Below are 27723 nucleotides of genomic sequence, written 5' to 3' on the forward strand. Positions count from 1 at the left end.
AAATGAAAGGTGAGAGACCCTGGAAGCAAGGGTAGGGTCCTTATTTTGCAAGTTTTTCATGTCAAAAAAGGCTGAAAACTTCCTCCCTGTATTTTGCATTTAATTTTTTCTCTTTTTTTTTTTTCTTACTTGCATTTCTAAACTGACAAATGAGGACTATCGATGTCAACAAGAACACACAGGATCTCCACTGCAAATTTGCAATAATACTCTGAGGTCACATAGGTCTTTTTGCCTTATTTTAAAACAACACCTCATTATATAAAATACTTCTGAACTGTGACCTTCAACTAACCCATAAAGTAGGCACTTTAGGCCAATGGGATTATGTAATCATTAAATCCAACGATCCAATCAATACCTTGGCCCCCAGCGGCTTCATAAACATCCCCTCCCACCTGGAGATCCTCAGAATCACACAGAGGGAGAGCCCAGCCCACAGCCAAGTCTCAGCACAGGACTGATTCTCTGTTTCTCCTTCTTGAGTTTCTCCTAGGAAAGGAAGGGGACCTGTATCCTCAGAAGCACTTCCCCCCGCCAGTATTTCACTGCACCTCGGAAGAACCCAAGCATTCCCATTCCGCAGAGAAAGGACACATTCCAGAGACAATGTCTCCACTCTTTTTTCCCTTTTGTGGTTTTCCCAAAATTATTTTAGGTCAACTACCGTCAATCCCTAGCCCCCTTATCCCATCACCAACCACCTATCATTTCGCGAGCATTTCAGTCCAACCTGAGCCATTGTTTGCCTCAAAAGAGGGACCTTAAGAGGGTAGAGTCTCGGCCGGGTTCAAGGTGCAGCTGATGGAGGGACACAACTGGAACATTTGGCCCCTCCTACAATGGAGGGACTGAGGCGGGGCCTTGGGCACTGGGAGCCACAGTGCTGGATCCTAGAGCACAAGTGCACTGGCATCTCTGTCCTTGTCAGCCTCTGCACCGCCAGCCCTCCGTGGGGCCCACAGCACCATCTGCTCAGCACACAGGGCAGTGCTTGCGCTGCACACCGCCATGGCGTCAGCCTTCGGAGTGGCGCTGGTGACCGGGGCCATCAAGGGCATCGGCTTCGCCATCGTGCAGCAGCTGTGCCGGCAGTTCCCGGGGGACGTGGTGCTCACGGCGCGGGACGAGGCACGGGGCCGGGCAGCTGCGCAGCAGCTCCAGGCCGAGGGCCTGAGTCCCCGCTTCCACCAGCTGGACATCGACGACCTGCAGAGCATCCGGGTCCTGCGCGACTTCCTGCGCAAGGAGTACGGGGGTCTGGACGTGCTGGTCAACAACGCGGCCATCGTATTCAAGCGTAAGGACCCGGGAAGACTTAGGGCTGGAGACCTCTCTCAGGGCACTTCCCGTGGGGGTTGGGCGTGGTCCCTGAATGCTGCTGGAGGGTCAGAGCTCCTATGGGGTCGAGAAGGGCCTCCCTAGGGAGAGAGGCTAGACTGCAGGCACAGGGAGAGAAGAAGCCTCTGGCGGTAGCAAGCTTTTAAACCCAGAGCTCCGTGGCATTGCCGTGGATTAATCTCAGGGACCTGAAGGAGATTTTTGCAAGTTTAATTCAGTTTGGATCAGAGCATTTCAGTGAGTGTTTAACTTATTTTGTGATAAACGCAAACTGCAAACAGAGAGACACAGAAATCCCAACAGCACTTTCCGCTTAACTTCCTGGAATGATGCCAACTTGCCAAGCTACACGGCATTAAACCACACACGTCACACTGGGAAATTACAGCTCACTAGCCCAGAGATTAATGACAATGCACCAGGTTGCACGTCCAAGAACATGTAACTGTCACTCCTGGAATCCTCTCCCATGGCTGCTATTCATTAATCTATTCTCCCCTCACCTAACAGCTGCTGATCCCACACCCCTTCACATTCCAGCAGAAGTGACCCGGAAAACAAACTTCTTTGGTACCCGAGCTGTGTGCACAGAACTGCTGCCTCTAATGAAAGCCCAAGGTGAGCCTCATCAGGGGCCCAAGCTGTGGTGTTTCTGGTATGATCTGCCCCTGCCTCTCTGTCCCATCTACGGACTCAGGCCCCTCTCCCTGCTCAGCCTCACCGGCCTGATTGCTGTGTCTCCACCTGGACAGGTGCCCCACTGCCTCAGGACTCTTACACACTCGTCCTGCAGTCAGCAGTGCCCTCTGACCTGCTGGTCCTTCACAACTGCCTCTGTGTTTCCTTCAAGACTTCATTCAAATCTCTCCTCGGAGAGGCCTTTACTGACTGTATGCCACTCACAGGGGAATTTCCCTGAGGATTCCTTCCTGGACCCTTTCTCCTCCCTTTCTCTGTCTCCCAGGGATTTTATTCAGACTAATGGAACCCTCACTCTCCAACTTAGGCCCACCCTAAAATCGGTCACCTGCCTAGAACATTGTTAGAGCTCTAAATACACATAGTTTTTTTCCTGCCCCTCCTTTTCCTGATGACCTCCGGTGTCTCCCCAAATCTCACCCCTCCGGATTCCCACCCTCATCCTCATCTAAACGTCCAAAACATTTCCAGCTGACCATTGCACTTTGCCAAAATCATCCTGACCACAGACCCCACCAACCACCGACCATGAATAATGAGCTCACCATGCTCAGCTCCTGATTATCATTGACCAGGTCCTAAGAGTTGTCCTACAAATTGAGTCCCCTGCCATCTCCACCATCCCAGCTCTACAACAGACATTTGCCTGTCATTTCTGGATCACTGCATCCTTCCTGTGTGATCCAGCTTCTTTGGTCCTTTCTTTCTCTGTACTCTCTCTGAGTGCTCACTTACTCCCAAAAGTCCTTCAGGAGCAGAGTGACTTCTAAGAGAGTGGCAGTAGCACACAGGCAAGATATTTACCATTTTCATTCTTTAAAAAGAACCATCAGGAAACCATGAAAAATTTGCATTGCTTAGAGGCGTTTCCTATAAATTGTCGTGGGGAGTCAAATGTAACCTGTCAGTAGCTAGTAGTCTTGACAGGATTCATCAGGCTCCAAATGTAGTTCTCATTTCGAAATCTGATGCCTTAAGTATCTAACCCAAGTCTGCGTAAACTGCATTTTTCATTGGAGAACATATGTCCCTGACGTCCAAAAGTTTTAACAGGTGGAAGCTATCTTCCTGTGAACCCTGGACATTGTGGTTTGGAATGGAAGGATTGCCATTCTTCCCAAGTGAAGGCAAAAAGTTATTGGCTATCCTTATCAACTGGAATACTAAAAAAAAAAAAAAAAAAAAAAAAAAAAAAAAAGCACTGCATAGGATAATTATAAGGAAAAAATGTGCTTTCCGTGGGAATGGATGTCAGTAGCATTCCAGGCTTGGGAACAACAGGGTGCTGAGAGATAATGATGTTATTTGTTGCTTGGAGGCCCTGCACAAACCTCCATCCTCAGCTGTCGGGGTTCTTTCACAGGTGAAATAGGTGTGTTACAGTGACTAGTGCATGGGATGATGAGGACCTGAGCCTTGTAATAATCTATTATGGGCTTGATGCCTTTAAGGGCTCCTTTATTTATAGGGTATTGAGTAATTTGGGGCAGAGGTTTTGAGGGATCTATTTGAATCTTGATGGGAGGTACACTGTGGATTCTACCAGTATTAGCGGACGATTTTTCCCATGGAAAGACAGTGGCAGCTGATCTAATAGGAATGAATGACCAGCACCCTGACTTGGTTATATTGCCATCAGGGATACAGCATAGGAAAGATGCCCAAGGGTCACTTATTTCCCCTTGTCAGCAATTTTGGTTCCTATTGTCAAATTCTATAATTTCTTCCTCCTTTGAGGAGTAAGTCTGGTATGATACCTACCTAACACATCTCAGCCCAATAAATGGAGATGGGCAGGGGAACTAAGAAGAAAAGGGTGTGTATCTGTCAAAAGGGCTAGACACAAGGGAAGAGGTTCAGAGACAGGAACCTGTTGAGACCCCTCTGTTTTAACTGTTTTAGTACTCTGAGGCAGGGGCTGCTTTATAGCAGGGGGGTTAAGCACCTAGAGTGTAGGTCCTGTGTCAATAAAGATAGAGAGATATTTATTCCCAATCTGGGGAGTGCTCTGCCCAAGCTGATTAATAGGGAGGATTGGGAAGAGCCCCTATAGTTCCTCAGAACTGCATCATTGGAGATCAGGAGGACATGGAAAAGGTTGGCTAGTGGGCTGAAGGTGCGTGAAGCACATCACTGGGTAACAATCTCTTTCCCAGTGTCCTGGTACCTTGCAATAACAGCAGAAACTAGGCTTCCAGTTTTGTCTAGGGGCCTTCATTTGCTGAAGTTGAACATTAAAAATTTCAGCAGTCCTTCCTCTAGGTGACTCATCTGGGGTGCCAGCAAGCTGGTTTGCCAGGTTACTTAAATCTGGAGTGGCCATAGTTTCCTGGTCCATCCTGGTCCTTTTAACTAAAAAGGAAAGATCGAGATCAGCCCAGGAATAAACACAGAGTTAAATGCTACCCAGGTGGACTCAATATGACCGGACAGGACCCCCTGTCCTATCTAAGAAAGTTCTACTACTTCCTTTTTCTAAAAAAAGATTTTATTTATTTATTTGAGAGAGAGAAAGAGAGACAGAGAGAGAGAGCACAAGCAGGGGCAGAGACCGAGGGAGATGCAGGCTCCCTGGTGAGCAAGGTGCCTAATGTGGGAATCGATCCCAGGACAGTGAGATCATGACCCAAGCCGAAGGCAGACGCTTAACTGACTGAGCCACTGAGGTACCCCGAAAGTTCTACTACTTCTAAAGGAAGACCAGAATTTTCTTTCAAGACAATTTGGAGTAATTATTGTGAACAGATTCATCACAATTTTGTGGACAGGCCTGAATTTTGTTCCAATCAACAGGCTTAAGAAAAGCCACTGTAATTGCTCAGTGGAGATTTTCAGCAAATGTGCTAGCACCTTGCCAAAAGTTAAGGATCTGTTCTTTAAATCCTGTTCAGGATGTCCCCACTGGGCTAGCTTCATCCACTGTTTGGCCTGGCCCTCACCAACAAGCATGTACACCAACTGATAGAAATCTGAGAAGACTGGTTGGTAAGTTTGAATAACTATGTTAAATTCTTCAGCAAACCCATGGAGATCTCACTAACTATGGCTTGCAATTTAGCCTTTAGCAAACTTACTAACTATGGCTTGCAATTTAGCCTTAGTCTAGGGAACATAAGAAATGTGGGGTCTATTTAGATCCTCAGAAGACCTAACTTGAAAAGGGCAGGTTTGAAGAGATTCAGGAGAGGAGGGAACAGAAGAAGTTTCAGACAAAAAGGGAAGTTCAGAAAAGGATCAGAATGAGAGGGTGGAGGGGAGGAATAGGGTGCAGAGAGACAGAGGAAGATGGTGCCTAGGCGTGGTGAGCCAAGATGGCCACCTGCCATCTGTAGACACAGAAGGTGGGGAGGGAGAAAGAGGTCTCAGAAGCCATTTTGACTTCTTTCAATTGTTTGCCTCAGTTGATATAGAAATAGTACTTTTCAAAGAGGGAAACTTAGAATCCTGAAAACATCTGGAAGCCTCAAGGTACCAGCTAACATAGGCATTGGATTTGGGGTTGATGGAGCTTTTTCCTTTCCTTTTAAGGGGATGTGGCTTTGTAACTTAATTTTGAATAAAACAAGTTTGAGTATGGTAAAAGTTCCCCATGGTGGTCATTAAAGTTTCTGAAAATTAGCAACAAGAACCCTCACTGAACAGAGTTGAGAGGTGTCCGCAGGGAGCACTCTCATGCCCTACCACTGCTACTCAATTGCAGACTCAACAAGAAGAGCCAAACTTGACCTTAGACAGACTTGACCTTGCACATGGATACTATTCTACTGTTCTAGCCAGAAATTTAGACACTTTCCTTATCCCCTGGGGCAACACTCAGCCAATGAAAAGCCACTGCATTTCCAACTCCCAATTTATGCCAATGGACTTTTAGTTTATCAAGCCTTCCCAACTTACCCCTTTTCTCCTCAAAAAAGCATACCTCTCCTTCATTCCCTGGACTTGTCTATGGTTTTGCTGCCTATGGTTTTGTTTGTTTTTTTCCCGGATTACAGTTCTCCTTTATTCCCAAATATACCCATCTGTTACTGGTAAAATAACTGGCAGTTTTACTTTAAGGTTAACAAGTTCTGAATTACTTTTGGTTAAGTCAGTTCATTTAGTTAACAATGCATATGCAGAAGGACCATAGTTTGTTGTTTTTGTTTTTGTTTTTTTTTTTTACAGAGAGAGAGACAGCCAGCGAGAGAGGGAACACAAGCAGGGGGAATGGGAGAGGAAGAAGCAGGCTCCCAGTGGAGGAGCCTGACGTGGGACTCGATTCCAGAATGCCAGGATCATGCCCTGAGCCAAAGGCAGACGCTTTAACGACTGAGCCACCGAGGCGCCCCGGACCATAGATTTTAAACATAAAACCAGCCACAATCCCAAAGGGAGGGTCACCCTGAGAGAATTTTGAGGACAAGGATCTCATTTTTAGAGGTTTCCCAGAAAAACCTAGATCCAGAAGGAATCAGACCAGAGACTAGCCAGTGACAAGAGGAACAGTCCAGTACCAAACAGAACTCAGACCCAAGGCTAGTGCATTTCCAACTGGCACGGTTCCAACCAGAAGCATCCAATCCCAAGAAGAATCTGGATCAAAGGCCTATGCAACTCCAGCTGGCACCATTCCAACAGAAACAGTCCAATTCCAAAGGAGAATAGGACCGAAGGCCAACACAGTTCAAACTGGCACCATTCCTACAGGAACAGTCTAATCCCAAAGGGGACTAGGACCACAGGCCAAAACAGTTACATTACAAACAATCTGATTCTCAGAAGGAATCAGACCACAAGCCAAATGAATACTCTCAGAGATTTTAAAAAAAAGGTATAAATACCTGAAACAGATCCCAAATAAAGCCTAGAGAACACAGACACAAAGCATGGAGCTGGAATTCCAGGAGAAAAACTTACCTTCAAACCCCAGGGTCCTTTAGAAAGCAGTGAACCCAAACACCTCCACGGATCCCACACCTGTTTGTCCACCAGCCCAGGAGTCCTTGGGGGTCTTCCCTGGGTTCCTGTACACATCACCAAATAATGTTAATTGTAAAAATACTAAAAAATTATAAAAGATGCCAATTACTTTACTAATTATTTGAAATAAAGAGAATTGCAATCCAGGAAAAACAGGCTGTGGCAAAACCATAGGGAACAAAGAAGAGGTATATTTTTTTTAGGAGAAAAGGGGTAAGTGGGGAGGGCTGCTTTAAACTAAAAGCCCTTTGGAGTAAACTGGAAGTTGGAAGCGTAGTGGCTTTTCCTTGGCTAGGCTGTTGCTCAGGGAAGTGAAGAAAGCATATTTTATTCTGGCTGGAATAGTACAGTTGTATCCATGTGAAGGTCAGCTCACTGTATGATGAAGTCCCTCTCTTCTTGTTGGGTCTGCAATTGACTAGGAGTGGTAAGGTGTGAGAGCTTCTCCCAGCCTGCCTTCTGACTCTGTATAGTGAAGTTTGTCATTCACGAAAGATTAAGATTTGTGGATTGGAATTGCATACTTGCAGGTACAGCTCACTCTCAGCTCTGCCCTCTTTCCCCGTCCTCTCTAAGAGCTAGCAGTTCTACTACTTCTAATGCTGAGTTCACTAGCACCTCAAACAAAGGGCAGCTTTTGCAAATGTCACCTGGCTCCTTTACTCATCCCAACACTTGAGAGTGGGATGGAGTTCCTTGTGCCACCACCACACATCCTACAGGTATTCCCCTTAGAAGGCAAAGATGACTTCTGGCCAAGATTTTTTCTCACTTACTGAACAGCTGGTGCTTGCTATGCGTTGTCCTGGGACCAGAAAGAGGAGTGAGTGTTCCCCTGCATTTGCTAAGGCAGGTTCTCATCAAACAATTCATCTTGCCTCAGGGAAACTAGACTTTATGGACACGGAAATGCAAGCTATCTTCTCAGTGGGAAAGCAGGGTTTTCTTGCCTTTTGAAATAGGAGAGTTCTTCCATTAGTTGGGGGGATGGCAGCTACTGCGGCCATGTTACCAGGACTTTACCCTCTTTGGGGAGACTATTTGAGAGAAATCCTAGGTAGGATAACCAAAAGCAAATACTGTCCCTCCTCTCTCATATATCAGAACCTAGGATACAAAGGCCAGATGTCTATGGACATACGAATGGATAAAGAAGATGTGGTGTATATACATAAAATGGAATATTACTCAGCCATCAATAAGAAGGAAATCTCATCATTCGCAATGACATGAATGGAACCAGAGGGTATTATGCTAAGTGAAATAAGTCAGTCAGAGAAAGACAAATACTATATGACTTCATTCATATCTGGAATTTAAGAAACAAAGCAGATGAACATAGGAGAAGGGAAGGAAAAACAAAATAAGATGGAAATAGAGACGGAGGCAAACCATAAGAGATGCTGAACTCTAGGAAACAAATTGAGGGTTGCCAGAGGAGAGGTGGGTTGGGGGAAGGGAAATTTGGGGGATGGGCATTAAGGAGAGCACTGGATGTAATGAGCGCTGGATGTTGTATACAACTGATGAATCACTAAATTCGACCTCTGAAACTAATAATGCAGTATATGCTAACTAATTTGAATTTTAAGAAGAATAAAAACAAAAAACAAAGAACAATCTTGAATGACTTCACCAGATCTCTGTGGGTGCAGAACACATTCAAAAGGCCAATGTTCACTTTGTTTTTTGCTTTGGAAGGAGAATAAAAAAGAGTAGGGTGACATTACAGAGACTGAGGAATAATAGATGTGGATTTCTTCTTCTTTTTAAATGCTTTCTATAAAAACTGTGTTCCTGAAATAATCAAGCCACAGAAAATATAAGAATCTACAGTGACCAGGGACCCACCACCAATATTAACCCATCAATCAATATCAAAGCCATTTAAATCCCCTCCCACATTCCATGTCTTCTCCCTCTTATTCTCCCAAATTCCTATTCCTGAATTTGAAGATTTTCTTTAATGCTGAGAGCTGTTATTATTCTTTACTCTCTTTAAATTACAATATGCATTTATTTCCAAAATATATTATGGACTGACCATCCTGAGGAATCAAACATACCTGTGAAATCTGAACACTCTTGTTCATCAGATAGCAGTGTAAAAGTACTAGGAGGAAATACAGTCTTGTTAAGGCCAGACATACCATGTAAACCTTGAAGAAGGTATTATCAACCTTGATTTGAGACAGTACCACTTTTCAACTTCCTATAGCCTGGAAAATCACTAGAGGAAGCTGGGGGTGGGGAATAAAGGTATCTCACTCACACACACTCTGATGTATTGTGGTTCTAGAAAGGTGCGGTGTATGGACATTACTAGATTTGATGTGCTAAGCATTTTATATATTGTTCCCAAAGGACATGAGGAGAACGGATCTCAAGGTCATGTGCATGGCCTGATACAGAATGAGGTCGTGTGGCATGCAAACTAATGGTTCTTCCTACTACTCAATGTCCTCAAATATCTTATGATGAGGATCCTGTTCTTCATGTGATTTCTTACCCAGTAAGCCTAGAGGGACAAACAATAAAAAACTCAATTTGATTGGGGCCAATGTGTTCCCACCACATTGCCCCTGAGGCCCCTCAGAGAAACCTAAGGGACTGTGAACAAGCACACTCTCTGTCTCTCTCTGTGTCACACGACATGCTCACATTCACACATTTCTCACACACTTACATGTACTCACACACCCTTAGCACAAGGTCATCGGGATGGCCCATACGGTTCTTAGCACATAGGTCACATACCTTCCAAGTCAGAGTCTCTGAAATAACCCTTGAACCATGAATACACCTGAGCCAAAATGTCTGGATCAGAGTCTTTGCTATGGAAGCTCCATAAGTTGTTCCTGCTTCCTGCACCTGTGTTTCCTGTCCTGAGCTGTCAGTCCAGAAGGGTCTACAGTCTCACCCAGTTCTAAGAAGGAGCCCCAGGTAGCCACCCTGCCCCCTTGGGGATGTGGTCCCTCGGTGGGACAGGCTTGGGGAAGAGGGACTGGTTGCAGCATCCACATCTAGGAATTTACCTACAGAAATCTTTTACTCCCTTAAGACTTTCCTCATATACACGGGTCAATACTTTAACAGCTGATTCTAGACTTCCTGAGATAGACAATTCAGAATAGAAAAGAAGTCATCACTTCATTACAAACAGTCTACAGAAAGTTAGTAGACTTTCTCCATCTACTGTCTCCACTACAAGTACTTAAGAAAATGGTCCCAAGCCCCTGTGAGTAAAGGCAGCTGCCTTTCTGGGATACCAGTGACCCAGTGTGGGTCCCTCTACCCCATCTTGTTTTATTTCATAAACTTCTGTGTTTTGCAATTTTCAGTCACAAACATGTATTATTTTTAGTATTACACAGGCAGATAATATTTTTGAAAATAAAATAAACTCTAGTAGTGTTAAGTAAGAAATCTCTCAGAAGTGCTTACTAAAACATTTCAGAAGTAGGTTCCTTTACTTTTATACTTCCCATGTTCTAGATGAAATGAAGAACTGGAATGACTGACCCATTTCTAAAAGGTATTCAATTTAGAAGACCCTTACATTAATAAGGCTGTTTCTATAATCCTTTTTAATTATCTCTAAACATCACCAATGAGACTCAGAGAGCCATGCATTACCTTTTTCATTGATTTTTTGTAGCACTGCCATCCTTAGTGGGAGTGAGCTCAGAGTTCAGTGATGAGGACAGCCTTTCCCAGATATTTACAGTTAGAAAGGAGAGTTTTGTAATTTTCTCGAATCTTATTGGAGATATTACATTTTCATAAAGTTTAAACTATTCATTATAATATAAAAATAGTAAACTAATTATTTACACATGTCAATATAAGTTCATTGTTATAAATACTAACTATACTTTCAAAAAAGAGTTAGTGAGAACTGTGTCGATGCTTTACACTTTTAACAGCTTTATTGAGATACAATTCACATACCGTACACTTCACATTTCAGGTATCTAACTCAGTGGACTTTAGTAATGGGCAGGGTTGTGGAACCATCACTGCTTCAAGATTAGCGCACTGTCAAGAACCCAGGGAGATCCGGTGTCTTCAGCTACCAGCCCTCTCTTCCCCCTTCCCCCCTGCCCCAAGCAACCAACAATCTACTTTCTCTCCCTACATTTCATTTTCTGGACATCCCATATATATATAGAATCATATAATGAATGGTCTCTTGTGCTGGTCTCTTTATTTCAGATATTGTTATCAAGGTTCATCCACATTCAGTGTGGACTTAATTTCTTTTTATAGCATCTCATTAACATGTCACTTTTCCCCTGCCCCTTTCCATGACCATATTGCTGGGCATTTTGTCACTCCTCCTGAGATATGAAATTCCAAACCTAGAGAAAAAAGCATGCAACTCACCCCATCAGGTGATTTGTTTATACCTGCGACAGCAGAGTGTCAGCCTAACCCAATGCAGTCTGTTCTCATTCAAATGCCATGAATAAACTGCTCAGCTGTTAATTCATTAATAGACACTTATTCATAGAGCACTGCCCTAGTGACCACAAGATCTCCATGTGGTCCCAAGCTGGACCTATGAGGAAAAGTGTCTCTCTACTCGTGTTACACTGAGCACCTCCTTACATTCTGCTTAGCATGTTCTTATATAATGTACTTTCTTCTCTTTATGGAACATCTGGACACTGCCCAGTCCCATTAGATCATCTTCTGACATCCACTGAGACATCGTGGGTAAGACAAGGTTCAAGACTGTATCATGTCCGTCACTTACAGAGGCAGTCTTCACTAACACTCGTAGCAAACTGGAAATTGTCTCCCAAATGGACAAAATACTAGCAGTTTTGGTATTCCTCATCCTTGTGCATGGCATTCTACATGACTCTCTATGTTGTATTTTCGGCAGAGTTGAATGTGTCTAACATAATGAGCTTTGTAGCCCTTAAAAAGTGCAGCCCAGAACTGCACCAGTAGGTTATAATCGAGATCATCACAGAGTAGGAGCTAGCAGGGCTCATTAACAAGTATGTGGAAGACACAAAGAAAGGCGTGCACAGAAAGGAGGGCCTGATACCGCTTATGGAGTGACAAAAATTGGTGTCACCGTCCTGTCCAGAATCAGCCAGGAACCTGAATGAGCAGAGGAGAGGGGACAAGATCCTCCTGAATGTCTGCTGCCCTGGGTGGGTGAGAACGGACAGGGGTGGACCAAAAGGCATCAAAGCCCAGAAGAAGGAGCGAGGCCTCTGTCTATTTGGCCCTTTTGCCCTTGGATGCTGAGGGGACTCATGGAGAGTTTGTTATGGAAAATAAAGTTGAACAATGGGGACTCCTCTATCAATTACCTTCACGTGTCCCATTTTGGTATCTGCCATGATTTGACCAAAATGATTCTTACACTGTCAACAATATCCTTATCAAAAAAAAAAAAATCACTATCCCTATCGAGTACTCATACTGAATTAGCTATTAATTCTATAAGGCTTCTGTGATTTCTTGTGTGATATAGAAGAAAAAGTACAACTGATGACATAATGAGTGTACATCATAGATGAATAAACAATCTAAGTACGTGTCCATGTGCACAGACGGCTCCATGCCAACCAGCCCAAAACTCTAACAGACCCTACATCATGTCAAGAGAAGGGACAGTTTAAATCAGCACTTGGTAAACACTAGTGAAAGATCCAGAGAGTAAGTATTTTTGCCTTTCCAAGGCCAATCGTCTCTGTTGGACCTACTCAAATCTGCTGTCGTAGCTTGAAAGTCACCACAGGCCATATAGTAACCATGAATGGGGCTGGATTTCACTGGCCAGCATACTTGATCAGTCTCTACGATGACACGGGCAAGCTCATGAAGGACAGACATCCTCTGTGGTCTCGTTAAATATCAAACTCACTGGGGGAAAAACAACTGCGAGGTGTGAAACGGGAGTGGGCGCTTAAGGTACATCCATAGGACAAGCTGAGACAAGGGGAAAAGTGAATGTGGATTGGTATCAATGGTTATGAAAGAATGATTGTCAAATCTCCCCAAGGTGAATGTGTTATTCACGTAGGGATAAAGGGTCACCGGGTTTGTAACATTAACGCGGGTCAGCAAAATACCAACAGAAGGGGAACATGTAACGACAGTGAAACATTCGTCATTGTTGCGGCTAGTCTGGTGAATACATGGCTGTCCACAATACTATTCTTTCCACTGTCCTCTTGAAAGCTCTCAACACAAACAGCAGGACACTAAAAGGTCCTGGCTCTGCCACCTAACCGGATGACCTTAAGCAAAATCCTATATGTTGCTCTTTGTCAGTGTCCTCAGGTGTACAAGGGGGGTACGTCATAGCACTGCTGTGAAGAGGAAGTGAACTGATACAGGTGGACAGGCTGAAAACAATGGCCGGGCAAAGTGTCCTCCATCATGAGCCCCTGTAGTGGGGCCTGACACATCCACGACCCTGAGCAGAAGTTCTTACTGCCCCACATCCAGCCTGGCTCCACGTGGGCTCCATGGATGCCCACCACGTCCCTCCCCTCACAGAAGTATCCATGTGCTACAGTCCCGTCTCCTCTCATGATTACTTTTCACTCTTCACCGGGGATTTTCAGGCTAACAGAAATGAAAACCGAAGGCCCATGCAAGCAAGTGTAGGGTCCATAATTTAGAAGTTTTTCCCTTCACAGGGGCTACTAATTTTCTAGCTGTTATCTGGCTTTTCTAAACTAACCCATGAGAAATCTAAATGTCTAGGACAAGACAATAACATCTATACTGCTAGTTTGGAAATGTTACCTGGTATCAGAAAGATCTTTTTTCCTGACACCTTAAAAATAACACCTAATGATATATATTACTTATTAACTGTAACCTTAACATCAAAATTAAGCATTTTAGGCAAACAGGGGATTAGGTAGCCATTAAATCAACTATTCCAATCAATACCTTGACCCACAATTATTTTAATATTTATAAAGCGTGCTGCGCCCCAACCTGCTCCGTTGTATCTTCCAGAACGACTTTTCTTTGATTCTCATCGGTGTAGTTCACCCATGATACGAAAATGTCAGCATTATTTTTCTCCTACAGAACGTTTGACGAGGTTTTAGTTTGCTCGACTACAGACAAGGCAGTCTCTCTGAGCGGGGCTCCCCAGCCGTCCCTCACACACACGCGCGTGCACAGGGGACAGAGGTGTTAAATGCAGTGATCATGACAAACATCCCCTCCCGCTGGGGGCCCCTGGAATCACACGGAGGGAGAGCCCTGCCCCCAGCTAAGTCTCAGCACAGGACCGAATTCTCTATTTCTCCCTAAGAAAACAAGAGGATCTGTGTCCTCAGTAGGAATTTCCCTGTGCCAGCAATTTCATTGCATCTTGGAAGAATCCAACCATTCCCATTCTGCAGAGGAAGAAGGACTCATTCCCAAGACAATATCTGTACTCCTGTCTAGCCGCATATTAACCCATTACCAACCAGCTTTCTGGGAGCACATCAGTCCAAATCAAACCATTCCTGGGCTCAGAGGAGGGATCCCAAGAGGTAGAGTCCTGGTTGGGCTCAGGTTGCAGCCCCACAAGGGGCAGACTTGGTATAGCGTTATTAGGACACCTTCTGGAACATCTGGCCCCTCCTTTAATGGAGGGACTGAGGCGGAGCCTTGGGCTCATGGGCTCAAGGCACGGCAATCTGAAATACAGATCCACAGACCACTCTGTGTCCACACCTCTGCACCACGACTCTTTGGCGTGGCCCACAGCACAATCCGCTCACCGCACAGCACCCCGATTGCTCACCTGGCAGCCATGTCATCAGCTCCACGTGTGGCGTTAGTGACCGGGGCCAACAAGGGCATCGGCTTTGCCATCACAAGGGACCTGTGCCGGCAGTTCTCGGGGGATGTGGTGCTCACGGCGCGGGACGAGGCGCGGGGCCGGGCGGCCGTGCAGCAGCTCCAGGCCGAGGGCCTGAGTCCCCGCTTCCACCGGCTGGACATCGAAGACCTGCAGAGTATCCGGGTCCTGCGCGACTTCCTGCGCAAGGAGTACGGAGGCCTGGATGTGCTGGTCAACAATGCAGGCGTTGCCTTCGACAGTAAGGACATGGGAACTCTTAGGACAGGGGACTTCCCTTGGTGGACCTCCAGGGTGGGATAGGGATGGTCCATGAATGCTACTGTGGGACCCAGAGATCCGATGGGATCTAGAACAGCCTCCCTAGGGAAGGAGGTCAGACTAGAGGCACAGGGAGAGCAGAAAACTCCAGAAGTTGCAGGCCTTTCCAGACAGAGCCTCTTGGCACTGCCATGGATCAGACTGTCAGGGACCTCAACAGATTTTTCCAACTCTCCGTATGGACGTTGCGTATTTACAAGAATTTTTTACTTATTTTAAAATAAACAACATTCTTGGCTGCATAAAAAAGAAAATAAAAGCACCATCTGCTGGTTACTAGGGAAAAAAAAGAGTCATTTATGGCTTATTCTTAAAGAGAACTAATAATAATATTAATAAAACATAAATATTTCCTACAAAAAGATAGAATACAATAAACAACAAATTACAAAGAGTCATAGACAGATATCCCATCGTGCACCCTTCCCTTAGCTTACAGCAATGGTGTCAAATTACAAAGCTTCACAACATCAACACACCAGATAAATCACACTGGGACAACACTGTTCACTAACCCCAACATTGCTGAGATTTCAGCAGATTATAAATGGAAAGAAAATGTTATTGTCAACTGACGGAATCTTCTCAGATGGCTACTACATTTTAATCTATTCTCCTCTTCTCCTAACAGTTGGTGATCCCACACCCCTTCATATTCAAGCAGAAGTGACCATGAAAACAAACTTCTTTGGTACCCAAGCTGTGTGCACAGAACTGCTGCCTCTAATGAAACCCCAAGGTGAGCCTCATCAGGGGCCCAAGCTGTGGTGTTTCTGGCATGATCTGCCCCTGCCTCTCTGGCCTCCTCTACAGGCCCAGGCCCCTCTCCCTGATCAGCCACACTGGTCTCCTTGGTGGAGACAGGTGCCCCTCTGCTTCAGGACTCTTACACACTCGTCCTGCAGTCAGCAGTGCCCTCTGACCCCCTGGTCCCTCACTACTGCCTCTGTCTTATCCGTCAAGTCATCATTCAAATCTTTCCTCACAGAGGCCTTTTTCTTGCTCTGTCTCACTCATAGGTGCAGAACCCTGCGGATTCCTTCCTGGACCCTTTCTTCTCCCTCTCCCTCTCTCCCAGGGATTCTATTCAGACTAGTGGATTCCTCACTCTCCAAACTTCTCAGGGCTCCTAACATCGGTCACCTGCCTACAACATTCCCAGAGCTCCAGACACACATAGTTCTCTTCCTGCCTCTCCTTCTCCTCAGGATGCCCGCCCCCTCCCCAAATTCCATCCCTCCAGCCCCCAACCCATGCACCCATCTGAACATCTAAAACATTTCCAGATGACACTCACTCTTTTCCCATGTCATCTTGGTCACAGACCATACCATCCACCCCCTAGGAAGCTAGAGGTCATTATGCTCACCTCCTTATTGCACAGAGTTGCCCTATGGGCTTTGTCCCCACGCCTCTCCTCCATCCCAGCTCTACAACACACACACTCGCCTGTCATTTCTGGATCATCGCAACCCTCCTAAGACATGCTGCTTCTTCAGTCTCTTCCTCTCGGGGCATTCTCTCTGCTCTCTGAGGGCTTGCTTACTCCCAAAGTCCTTCAGGAGCAAAGCCCAAGCCCTGGGCATCACCTGTAGGCATCTCTGTCATCAGACCTGCCAAACTCCAGGCCCATCCACTCCCCTTCCCCTTCAATGATCTGCACAAAACAAACTCCCAGAATTCCTTGCTTGTCAACTACTGTAATACTTCCCCACGAGAATGTGATGCGGGGAACCACCACCCTTTTACTACACTTTAAGACAAGATGATGATTTTAGAAAGATTAAGGTCTCTGGCTTGAACCAACGACATGCGGGTACACTACATTCTGCCCCGATTCCCCTTCTGTCTGGGAAAGTTCTACGACCTCTTCTAACACTGGCTTCACTGGCATCTCAAAGCGCAGCTCTCAGATGTCACCGACTCCTTCACTCACCACAACACTTGAGTGGGATGGAGTTCCTTGTGCCACGACCACACATCCTACAGGTATTCCCTTAGGAGGCAAAAATGACTTCTGGCCGAGAAATTTTTCTCACTTACTGAACAGTGTTGGTCCATGCAGTGTGTTGGCCTTGGACCAGAAAGAGGAGTGTTCTCCTGCATTTGCTAAGGCAGGTTCTCATCAAATAATTCATCTTGCCTCAGGGAAACTAGACTTCCTGGACATGGAAATGCAAGTTATCTTCTCAGTGGGAAAGCAGAGTTTTCTTGCCTTTTGAAAAAGGAGAGTTCTTCCATTAGTTGGGGGGATGGCAGCCACTGCGGCCATGTTACCAGGACTTTACCCTCTTTGGGGAAACTATCTGGGAGAAATCCGAGCTAGGATAATCAAAAGCCAATACTGTCACTCCTCTCCCATACTTCACAACCTAAGACACAAAAAACAATCTTAAATGACTTCACCAGTTCTCTGTGGGTGCAGAACACATTCCAGAGGCCCGAGTTTGCTCTGTTTTTTGGCAAAGAAGGACAAAACAAAAGACAATTGTGAGCCTGAGAACAATGAGGAATAGCAGATGTTGATTCTTCTTCTTTTTAAATCCTTCCTTCAAAAAGAGTTTTACTGAAATAATTTAGCCAAAAAAAAACAAACAAACAAACAAAAAAGATAAGAATCTACAATTGCCTGCCTTCTTAACCAGCAGTCAGTATCTAGGCCGTGTACATCCCATCCCGCACTCCACGGCTTTTCCATCCCAGTCCTCCAAATTCATAGTTCTGAATTTGAAGGATATGCTCTTTAAAGTCATTAACTGCTGTCCTTCCCTTTTCTCTTTAAATTATATTATGCTCTTATTTCAAAAAGATATTAAGGTATACTCATGTCTCAGGAATCGAGCAAGCATTTGAAATCTGAATACTCTTGTTCATCAGGTATTAGCTAAAGTAGGAGGAAATACAGACTTGTTAAGGCTACACTACCAAGGAATCCTTAAAGAAGGTGTTCTCAACCTTCATTTGAGAAGGTCCTGCTTTGCAACATCCTGTACTCTGAAAAACTACTAGAGGACTTGGTGGGAAAATTGCAGTACTGAAGGAATCTCTCTCTCTCTCTCTCTCTCTCTCTCTCACACACACACACACACACACACACACACACACTGTCATGTTGTGGTTCTAGAAAGGATAGGTGGCTGGACATTTCTAGATGTCATGTGCTAGGCATTTTATATATTGTCCCTATTTAGAACATGGAGGAATAATACATCTCAAGGTCACAAACACAGCTTGTTCCAGACCAAGGACATGTGGCATCCAAATTCATGGTTCTCCCCACTACTCAAGGTCCTTAAGTATTTTTCACTAGAGCCCCCTCTCCAAATGAAGCCTACTCCCCATCAGATTTCCCTCATATACAAGGGTCAATATTTTCACAACTAATACTAGACTTCCTGAGATAGACAGTACAGAATAGAAAAGACGTCATCACTTCATTACAAACAGCCTACAGAAAGTTAGTAGAGTTTCTCCATCTACTGTCTCCACCACAGTAACATAAGAAAATGATCGCAAGCTCCTGTGAGTAAAGATAGCCTCCCTTCTAGTATACAAATTACGCAGTGTAGGTCCCTCTGCCGCATCTTGTTCTATTTCACACACTTCTGTGTTTTGCAATTTTCAATCATGAACATGTATTATTTCTATTGTAAGAGAGTTAGATGTAGTGGTAAGTAATATGTATCTGGGAAGAACTCACTAAAATATTTTTTAATTTAAATTCAAGTTAGCTAACATATACTGTAGTATTCGTTTGAAGAATAGAATTTAGTGATTCATCACTTACATACAACACTCAGTGCTCATCCAACAAGTGCTCTCCTTGATACCTATCACCCATTTATTTTTTTTATATATTTTTAAAGATTTTATTTATTTATTCGACAGAGACAGAGACAGCCAGCGAGAGAGGGAACACAGGCAGGGGGAGTGGGAGAGGAAGAAGCAGGCTCATAGCGGAGGAGCCTGACGTAGGGCTCGATCCCATAATGCCGGGATCACGCCCTGAGCCGGAGGCAGACGCTTAACCACTGTGCCACCCAGGCGCCCCCCATTTATTTTTTTAATAATAATTTTTTATTATGTTATGTTAGTCACCATACAGTACATCCCTAGTTTTTGATGTAGTGTTCCATGATTCATTACTTGCATATAACACCCAGTGCTCCATGCAATCCATGCCCTCCTTAATACCCATCACCGGCCTATCCCAATCCCCATCCCCCCTCCCCTCTGAAGCCCTCAGTTTGTTTCCCAGAGTCCATAGTCTCTCGTGGTTCATTCCCCCTTCTGTTTACCCCCCCCTTCTTCCCTTTCTTCTCCTACCGATCTTCCTACTTCTTATGTTCCATAAATGAGTGAAACCATATGATAATTGTCTTTGTCTGCTTGACTTATTTCGCTTAGCATTATCTCTTCCAGTCCCGTCCATGTTGCAGCAAATGTTGTGAAATCATTCTTTTTGATGGCTGAGCAATATTCCATTGTATATATGGACCACATCTTCTTAATCCAGTCATCTGTTGAAGGGCATCTCAGCTCCTTCCACAGTTTGGCTATTGTGGACAATGCTGCTATGAACATTGGGGTGCATATAGCCCTTCTCTCACTACGTCTGTATCTTTGGGGTAAATACCCTGTAGTGCAATTGCTGGATCATAGGGTAGCTCAACTTTTAACTTTTTAAGGGACCTCCACACTGTTTTCCAGAGTGGCTGTACCAACATGCATTCCCACCAACAGTGTAAGAGGGATCCCCTTTCTCCACATCCTCTCCAACATTTACTGTTTCCTGCCTTGTCAATTTTTGCCATTCTAACTGGCATAAGGTGGTATCTCAGTGTGGTTTTGATTTGAATTTCCCTGATGGCTAATGATTTTGAACATTTTTTCATGTGTCTGTTAGCCATTTGTATGTCTTCATTGGAAAAGTGTCTGTTCATATCTTCTGCCCATTTTTTGATTTGATTATTTGTTTCCTGTGTATTGAGTTTGAGAAGTTCTTTGTAGATCTTGGATACTAATCTTTAATCTGTAGTGTCATTTGCAAATATCTTCTCCCATTCCGTGGGCTGCCTCTTAGTTTTTTCGACAGTTTCCTTGGCTGTGCAAAAGCTTTTGATCTTGATGAAGTCCCACAAGTTCACTTTTTTTTTAAAGATTTTATTTATTTATTTGACACAGATAGAGACAGCCAGCGAGAGAGGGAACACAAGCAGGGGGAGTGGGAGAGGAAGAAGCAGGCTCATAGCGGAGGAGCCTGATGTGGGGCTCGATCCCATAACGCCGGGATCATGCCCTGAGCTGAAGGCAGACGCTTAACCGCTGTGCCACCCAGGCGCCCCCACTTTTTCTTTTGTTTCTCTTACCTTTGGAGATGTGTCATGAAAAAAGTTGCTGTGGCCGATGTCAAAGAGGTTGCAGACTATGTTCTCCTCTATGATTTTGATGGATTCCTGTCTCATATTGAGGTCTTTCATCCATTTGGAGTTTATCTTTGTGTATGATGTGAGAGAGTGGTCAAGTTTCATTCTTTTGCATATAGCTGTCCAATTTTCCCAGCACCATTTATTAAAGAGACTGCCTTCTTTCCACTGGATGTTTTTTCCTGCTTTGTCAAAGATTAGTTGCCCAAAGAGCTGAGGGTCCATTTCTGGGTTCTCTATTCTGTTCCATTGGTCAATGTGTCTGTTTTTTGCCAGTACCATGCTGTCTTTGTGATCACAGCTTTGTAGCATAGCTTGAAATCCAGCAACATGATGCCCCCAGCTTTGTTTTTCCTTTTCAACAGTTCCTTGGCGATTCGGGGCCTTTTCTGGTTCCACACAAATTATAAGGGCTGTTTGTTCCACTTCTTTGAAAAATGTCATTGGTATTTTGATCGGGATGGCATTGAAAGTGTACATTGCTCTGGGTAGCATAGACAATTTAACTATGTTTATTCTTCCAATCCATGAGCATGGAACATTTTTCCATCTTTTTGTGTCTTCTTCAATGTCTGGTTTTTTTTTAAAGATTTTATTTATTTATGTGACAGAGAGACAGCAGCGAGAGAGGGAACACAGCAGGGGAGAGGGAGAGGAAGAAGCAGGCTCCCAGCCGAGGAGCCCGATGTGGGACTCGATCCCGGAACGCCAGGATCACGCCCTGAGCCGAAGGCAGACGCTTAACGATTGCGCTACCCAGGCGCCCCTCTTCAATGTCTTTCAAGAGTGATTTGTAGTTTCTAGAATATAGATCCTTTACATCTCTAGTTAAGTTAATTCCGAGATAATGTATGATTTTTGGTGCTATTGTAAATGGAATCGATTCCCTAATTTCTCTTTCTTCAGTCTCATTGTTTGTGTATAGAAATGCAACTGATTTCTGAGCATTGATTTTGTATCCCGCCACATTACTGAATTGCTCTATAACTTCTAGTAGTTTGGGGGTGGAGTCTTTTGGGTTTTCCATATAGAGTATCATGTCATCTGCGAAGAGGGACAGTTTGACTACTTCTTTGCTGATTTGAATACCTTTTATCCCTTTTTGTTGTCTGATTGCTGTTGCAAGGACTTCTAGTACTATGTTGAATAATAATAGCAAGAGTGGGCATCCTTGTCGTGTTCCCGATCTTAAGGGAAAGGCTTTTAGCTTTTCCCCATTGAGAATGATATTTGCTGTAGGCTTTTCATAGATGGTTTTTATGAAATTGAGGAATGTACCCTCTATCCCTACACTCTGAAGGGTTTTAATCAGGAAAGGATGCTGTATTTTGTCAAATGCTTTTTCTGCATCGAGAGGATCATATGGTTCTTGACTCTTTTCTTGTTGATATGCTTTATCACACTGATCAATTTGTGAATGTTGAACGACCCTTGCATCCCAGCGATGAATCCCACTTGGTCATGATGGATAATCCTCTTAATGTACTGTTGGATCCTATTAGCTAGGATCTTATTGAGAATTTTGGCATCCATATTCATCAGGGATATCGGTCTGTAATTCTCCTTTTTGATGGGGTCTTTGCCTGGTTTGGGGATCAAGGTAATACTGGCCTCATAGAATGAGTTTGGTAGTTTTCCTTCTGTTTCCATTTTTTGAAACAGCTTCAAGAGAATGGGTATTATTTCTTCTTTGAATGTTTGGTAGAATTCCCTGGGGAATCTGTCAGGCCCTGGACTCTTGTTTTTGGGGAGGTTTTTGATCACTGCTTCAAACTCTTCATAATTAATCGGTCTGTTTAAATAATCAATTTCTTCCTGTTGCAGTCTTGGTAGCTTATAGGTTTCCAGGAAGGCATCCATTTCTTCCAGGTTGTTTAATTTATTGGCATAAAGCTGTTGATAAAAGTTTCTAATAATCCTTCCTATTTCATTGCTGTTGGTTGTGACCTCTCCCCTTTCATTCATAATTTTATTAATTTGGGTCCTTTCTCTATTCTTTTAAGTAAGTCTGGCCAGTGGCTTATTGATCTTATTTAGTCTTTCAAAGAACTAGCTTCTAGTTCTGTTGATCTGCTCTACTGTGCTTCTGGTTTCTGATTCATTGATCTCTGCTCTAATCTTGACCAACTGCTTTCTCGTGCGTGGTTTAGGCCTGTTCTTCTGTTCCAGCTCCAGCTTCTTGAGGTGAGAATATAAGGACTGCATTTTAGATTTTCTATTCTTTTGAGTGAGGCTTGGATGGCTATGTATTTTCCCCTTAGGAGCGCCTTTGCAGCGTCCCATAGGTTTTGGACCATTCTGTTTTCATTCTCGTTGGTCTCCATAAATTGTTTAAATTGATTTTTAACTTCCTGGTTTACCCAATCATTCTTGAGCAGGATGGTTCTTGGTTTCCAAGTGTTTGAGTTTCTTCCAAATTTTTCCTTGTGATTGAGTTCCAATTTCAAAGCATTGTCCGAGAATATGCAGGGAATAATTTCAGTCTTTTGGTATCAGTTGAGACCTGTTTTGTGACCCAGTATAAGGTCTATTCTGGAGAACGTTCCATGTGCATTCGAAAAGAATGATTATTCTGTTGTTCTGGGGTGTAGTGTTCTGTATATATCTATGAGGTCCATCTGGTCTAGTATGTCATTCAAAGCTCTGTTTCTTTGTTGATTTTCTTTTTTTTTTTCTTAAAGATTTTATTTATTTATTTGACAGAGATAGAGACAGCCAGCGAGAGAGGGAACACAAGCAGGGGGAGTGGGAGAGGAAGAAGCAGGCTCATAGCGGAGGAGCCTGACGTGGGGCTCGATCCCATAACGCCCGGATCACGCCCTGAGCCGAAGGCAGACGCTTAACCGCTGTGCCACCCAGGCACCCCCTTTGTTGATTTTCTGCTTAGGTCATCTGTCTATTGCTGAGAGTGGAGTGTTGAGGTTCCCTACTATTAACGTATTATTATCTATATGTTTCTTTATTCTGGTTAAGAGTTGGCTTGTGTATCTAGCTGCTCCCCTGTTGGGGGCATAGATATTTATAATTGTCATATCCACTTGTTGGATACATCCTTTAAGAATCATATAGTGTCCTTCTGTATCTCTAACTACAGTCTTTAGCTTAAAATCTAATCTGTCTGATATGAGAATTGCTACCCCAGCTTTCTTTTGAGGTCTGTTGGCATGAAAAATGGTTCTCCATCCCTTCACTTTCAGTCTGGATGTATCTTTAGGTTCAAAATGAGTCTCTTGTACACAGCATATGGATGGGTCATGTCTTTTTATCCAATCTGCAACCCTGTGGCGTTTTATGGGAGCATTTAGGCCATTCACATTGAGAGTGATTATTGAGAGATATGATTTTAATGTTGTCATGTTGCCTGTGAAGTCTTTGTTTCTATAGTTTGTAAATTTCTGTTCTGTATCACTCTTGGGGTCTTTTTACTTTTATAGAACCCCCTTAATATTTCTTGTAGGGCTGGCTTGGTGGTCACATATTCTTTCAGTTTCTGCTGGTCTTGGAAGCTCCTTGTCTCTCCATCCATTTTGAATGACAGCCTTGCTGGATAAAGTTTCCTTGGCTCCATGTTCTTCTCATTTAGTGCTCTGAACATGTCTTACCAGCTTTTTCTGCCTTGCCAGGTCTCTGTAGACAGGTCTGACATTATTCTGATGTTCCCCCCTCTGTACGTGAGGAATCTCTTCCCCCTCGCCGCTTTCAAGATTGTTTCCTTGGATCTAAGATTTGTGAATTGTACTATTATATGACATGGTGTTGGTCTGTTCTCATTGATCTTGGGAGGGGTCTTCTCTGCCTCTTGGACACGAATACTTGTTTCCTTCACCAGATTAGGGAAGTTCTCAGCTACAATTTGTTTAAATATCTCTTCTAGACCTCTCTCTTTCTCCAGCCCTCAGGGATGCTGATGATTCTGACATTGGAATGTTTCATTGAGTCAGTAATCTCCTGTAGTCTTTTTTCTTGAAAGTGGAGTTTTTTAAGCCATGTTTCTTCTCTTTCCTTCTTTTCTATCATTTCTTCCTCTAACTTACTAATTCGTTCTTCTGCCTCGTTTATCCTGGCCGTCAGAGCATCCAGTTTAGACTGCATTTGATTCATAGCATTCTTAATTTCCAGCAGATTTGTTCTCATTGCAGCCCTTAGAGATTCTATATTTTCATTAATATTTTTTCAAGCCTACACGTCATCTTGACCAATGTTACTCTGAACTCCATTTCTGACAATTTGGTTATATCAATGTCCATTAATTCTGTGGCAGAGGCCACAGTCCGTGTTTCTTTCCTTTGTTGGGGGTTCCTCCTCCTTGTCATTCTGATGAGGTGTGGTTGTGGGGATGTACAGAGTCCCAGTTATTGACCAGAACCCAAGCAATGTGCACTTGTCTTATAGGGACCTTAGGGTTGTGGGCTTCTTGATTTTTTAGCTTGCCTTCTGGGGGAGGGGCCTGCCGCGCTGATACTCAGGCAACCCTGTTTGGGTAGAGTTGCCCCATCCCCGGGGGGTGGGGGGTGCTCAGTGAGAACTGGTCTTTCTGGGCTTCTGTTCTCTGGCGGCTTTCCCTGGCAGTTTTCTGTGACTCTTCTGCGAGCCAGAGTAGCAGTGGCCGTATCCTAGCCTCTGTCTCAGAACAGAGAAATCGCAGTCTGCTCTCCACTGAGCTCTCTTGGCCGCTTTAACTTTGTTTGTGTTGGTGCTGCCAAAAACCCTGCAGTGTCCTGGGTTGTGCGCCGCACAGCCGGTGTCCCAGCCCTCACTTCCAGGGCCTGCACGTCTCTCTCCTTTGTGCTTCTAACACCGCCAGACGCCCCCGGTTCCCACACGTGCTCCCGAGCTCCCAGTTTCAATCTGTTTTCCCCACAGCTACCAGTCCACAAGTCCAGCCTGCTCCCCAGTGCTGATGACTACTGCTTCCTGGCATCCGAGTGCAGCAACTCCTTCCCCCTTCCATTTATCTTCCAATATCTGTGCGTGGATTCACGGCTCCCCACTTCGTACCTTGATACCCAGCGCCGGAGATGTTCGTTTGTAGAGATCCAGATGTAGCTTCCTGTGACTCGGGCTGATTTCGTGGGTGTTCAGGATGGTCTGATAGATATCCAGCTCAACTCAGTGGACCGGCTGAAATAGGGGTCCCCTACTCCTCCACCATCTTCTTTCCTCCCCCCGGACTTTATTTCTTTTCATACCATCTCTTTAACATGTCACTTTTCCTCTGCCCCTTTCCATGACCATATTGCCGGGCATTTTGTCACTGCTCCTGAGATGATGATTCTCAAATCAAGAGAGAATAGCATACAGCCCACCCCACTGAGGTGATTTCTTTCTACCTGCTACAGCAGAGTGACAGCCTCCCAAACCTGATGCTGTCTGTTCACCTTCAAAAGTTCATCTATAAACTAATCAGCTGCTCATTGGTTAATAGACAGTTGTTCATAGAGCACTACCCTACCACAAGATCTTCAGATGGTCCTAAAGGAGACCTATGAGGAAAAGTGGCTCTCTACTCACGTTACACTGAGCACCTCCTTACGTTCTGCTCAGTGTGTTCCTGTATAAGGCACTTTCTTCTCTTTATGGAATGTCTGGACAGTGCCCAGTCCCATTAGATCATTTCTCTGACATCCTCTGAGACGTTATGGGTAAGACAAGGTTCAAGACTGTATCATGTCCGTCACTTACAGAGGCAGTCTTCACTAACACTCAGCCAACTGGGAATTGTCTCCCAAATGGACAAAATACTAGCAGTTTCGGTATTCATCATCCTCGTGCATGCCATGCTACATGACTCTCTGTTGCATTTTAGGCAGAGTGGTGAATGTGTCTAGCATAATGAGCTTCGCAGCCCTTAAATCGTGCAGCCCAGAACTGCAGCAGAAATTTCTGAATGAGACCATCACAGAAGAGGAGCTGGGGGTGCTCATGAAGAAATTCGTGGATGACATAAAGAACGGAGTGCACAAGAAGGAGGGCTGGCCTGATATAAAAGTAGTCACATATGCAGTGTCCAAGATGGGTGTTACGGTCCTGTCCAGAATCCATGCCAGGAACTTCAGTGAGCAGAGGAGAGGGGACAAGATCCTCCTGAATGCCTGCTGCCCTGGGTGGGTGAGAACAGATATGGGTGGACCAAAAGGCATCAAAAGCCCAGAAGAAGCAGCAGAGGACCCTGTCTACTTGGCCCTTTTGCCATCAGATGCAGAGAGACCTCATGGAGACTTTCTTATGGAGAAGAAAGTTGAACAATGGGGACTCCTCTCTCAGTTCCCTTCATGGGTTCCATTTTGATATCTGACATGATTTGACCAAAACAACTCTTACACTGTCAACAATATCCTTACCCAAAAAAAAAAAAGAAAGAAAGAAAAAAAAAAGAATCTCCACCCCTATCGAGTACTCACCCTGAATTGGCTACAAAATTCTGTAGTTTTCTGAGATTTCTTCTGTGATATAAAAGAAAAAGTATGACTTTGAGAAACAAACTGAGAGTTTCAGAGGGGAAGGGGGTGGGGGGATGGTGTAGCTGGTGATGGGTATTAAGGAGGGCACATGTTGTGATGAGCACTGGGTGTTATATGCAACTAATGAATCGTTGAACACTACAAAAATAAATAAATAAATAAATAAATAAATAAATAAATAAATAAATAAATAAACTTAAGAAAAAGTGGAATCGATGACGATGAATGAACATCATAGATGAATAAACAATCTAAGTACGTGTCCATGTGCACAGACTGCTCCATGCCAAGCAGCCCAAAACTCTAACAGACCCTACATCATATCAAGAGAAGGGACAGTTTAACTCAGCACTTGGTAAACATTAGAGAAAGAGCCAGATAATAAGTATTTTTTGCCTTTCCAAGGCCAGTGGTCTCTGTTGGACCTACTCAAATCTGCTGTCGTAGCTTGAAAGTCACCACAGGCCATATATTAACCATGAATGGGGCTGGATTTCACTGGCCAGCATACTCGATCAGTCTCTACGATGACACGGGCAAGCTCATGAAGGACAGACATCCTCTGTGGTCTCGTTAAATATCAAACTCACTGGGGGAAAAACAACTGCAACGTGTGAAACGGGAGTGGGCGCTTAAGATACATCCGTAGGACAAGCTGAGACAAGGGGAAAGTGAATGT

General features: G+C 44.3%; 2 protein-coding genes across 2 annotated transcripts; both read left to right on the top strand.

Moving 5' to 3' along the window:
- Window positions 1-864: 864 nt before the first annotated feature.
- On the top strand, window positions 865-2260 carry LOC113260781 (carbonyl reductase [NADPH] 1-like). The gene is made up of 3 exons (XM_057306674.1): window positions 865-1300; window positions 1852-1959; window positions 2094-2260. Exons 1-3 carry the CDS (start codon window positions 1012-1014, stop codon window positions 2258-2260), a joined length of 564 nt encoding a protein of 187 aa, XP_057162657.1. The 5' UTR covers window positions 865-1011.
- A 12459-nt stretch (window positions 2261-14719) lies between these two features.
- Window positions 14720-26979, top strand: LOC125281462 (carbonyl reductase [NADPH] 1-like). The gene is made up of 3 exons (XM_057306842.1): window positions 14720-15077; window positions 15789-15896; window positions 26390-26979. The coding sequence occupies exons 1-3, from the start codon at window positions 14789-14791 to the stop codon at window positions 26869-26871; spliced, it is 879 nt and encodes a 292-aa protein (XP_057162825.1). The 5' UTR covers window positions 14720-14788; the 3' UTR covers window positions 26872-26979.
- Window positions 26980-27723: the final 744 nt, after the last annotated feature.

The sequence above is a fragment of the Ursus arctos genome, unplaced genomic scaffold (assembly GCF_023065955.2).
Source record: "Ursus arctos isolate Adak ecotype North America unplaced genomic scaffold, UrsArc2.0 scaffold_4, whole genome shotgun sequence".
NCBI classification, from domain to species: Eukaryota; Metazoa; Chordata; class Mammalia; order Carnivora; family Ursidae; genus Ursus; species Ursus arctos.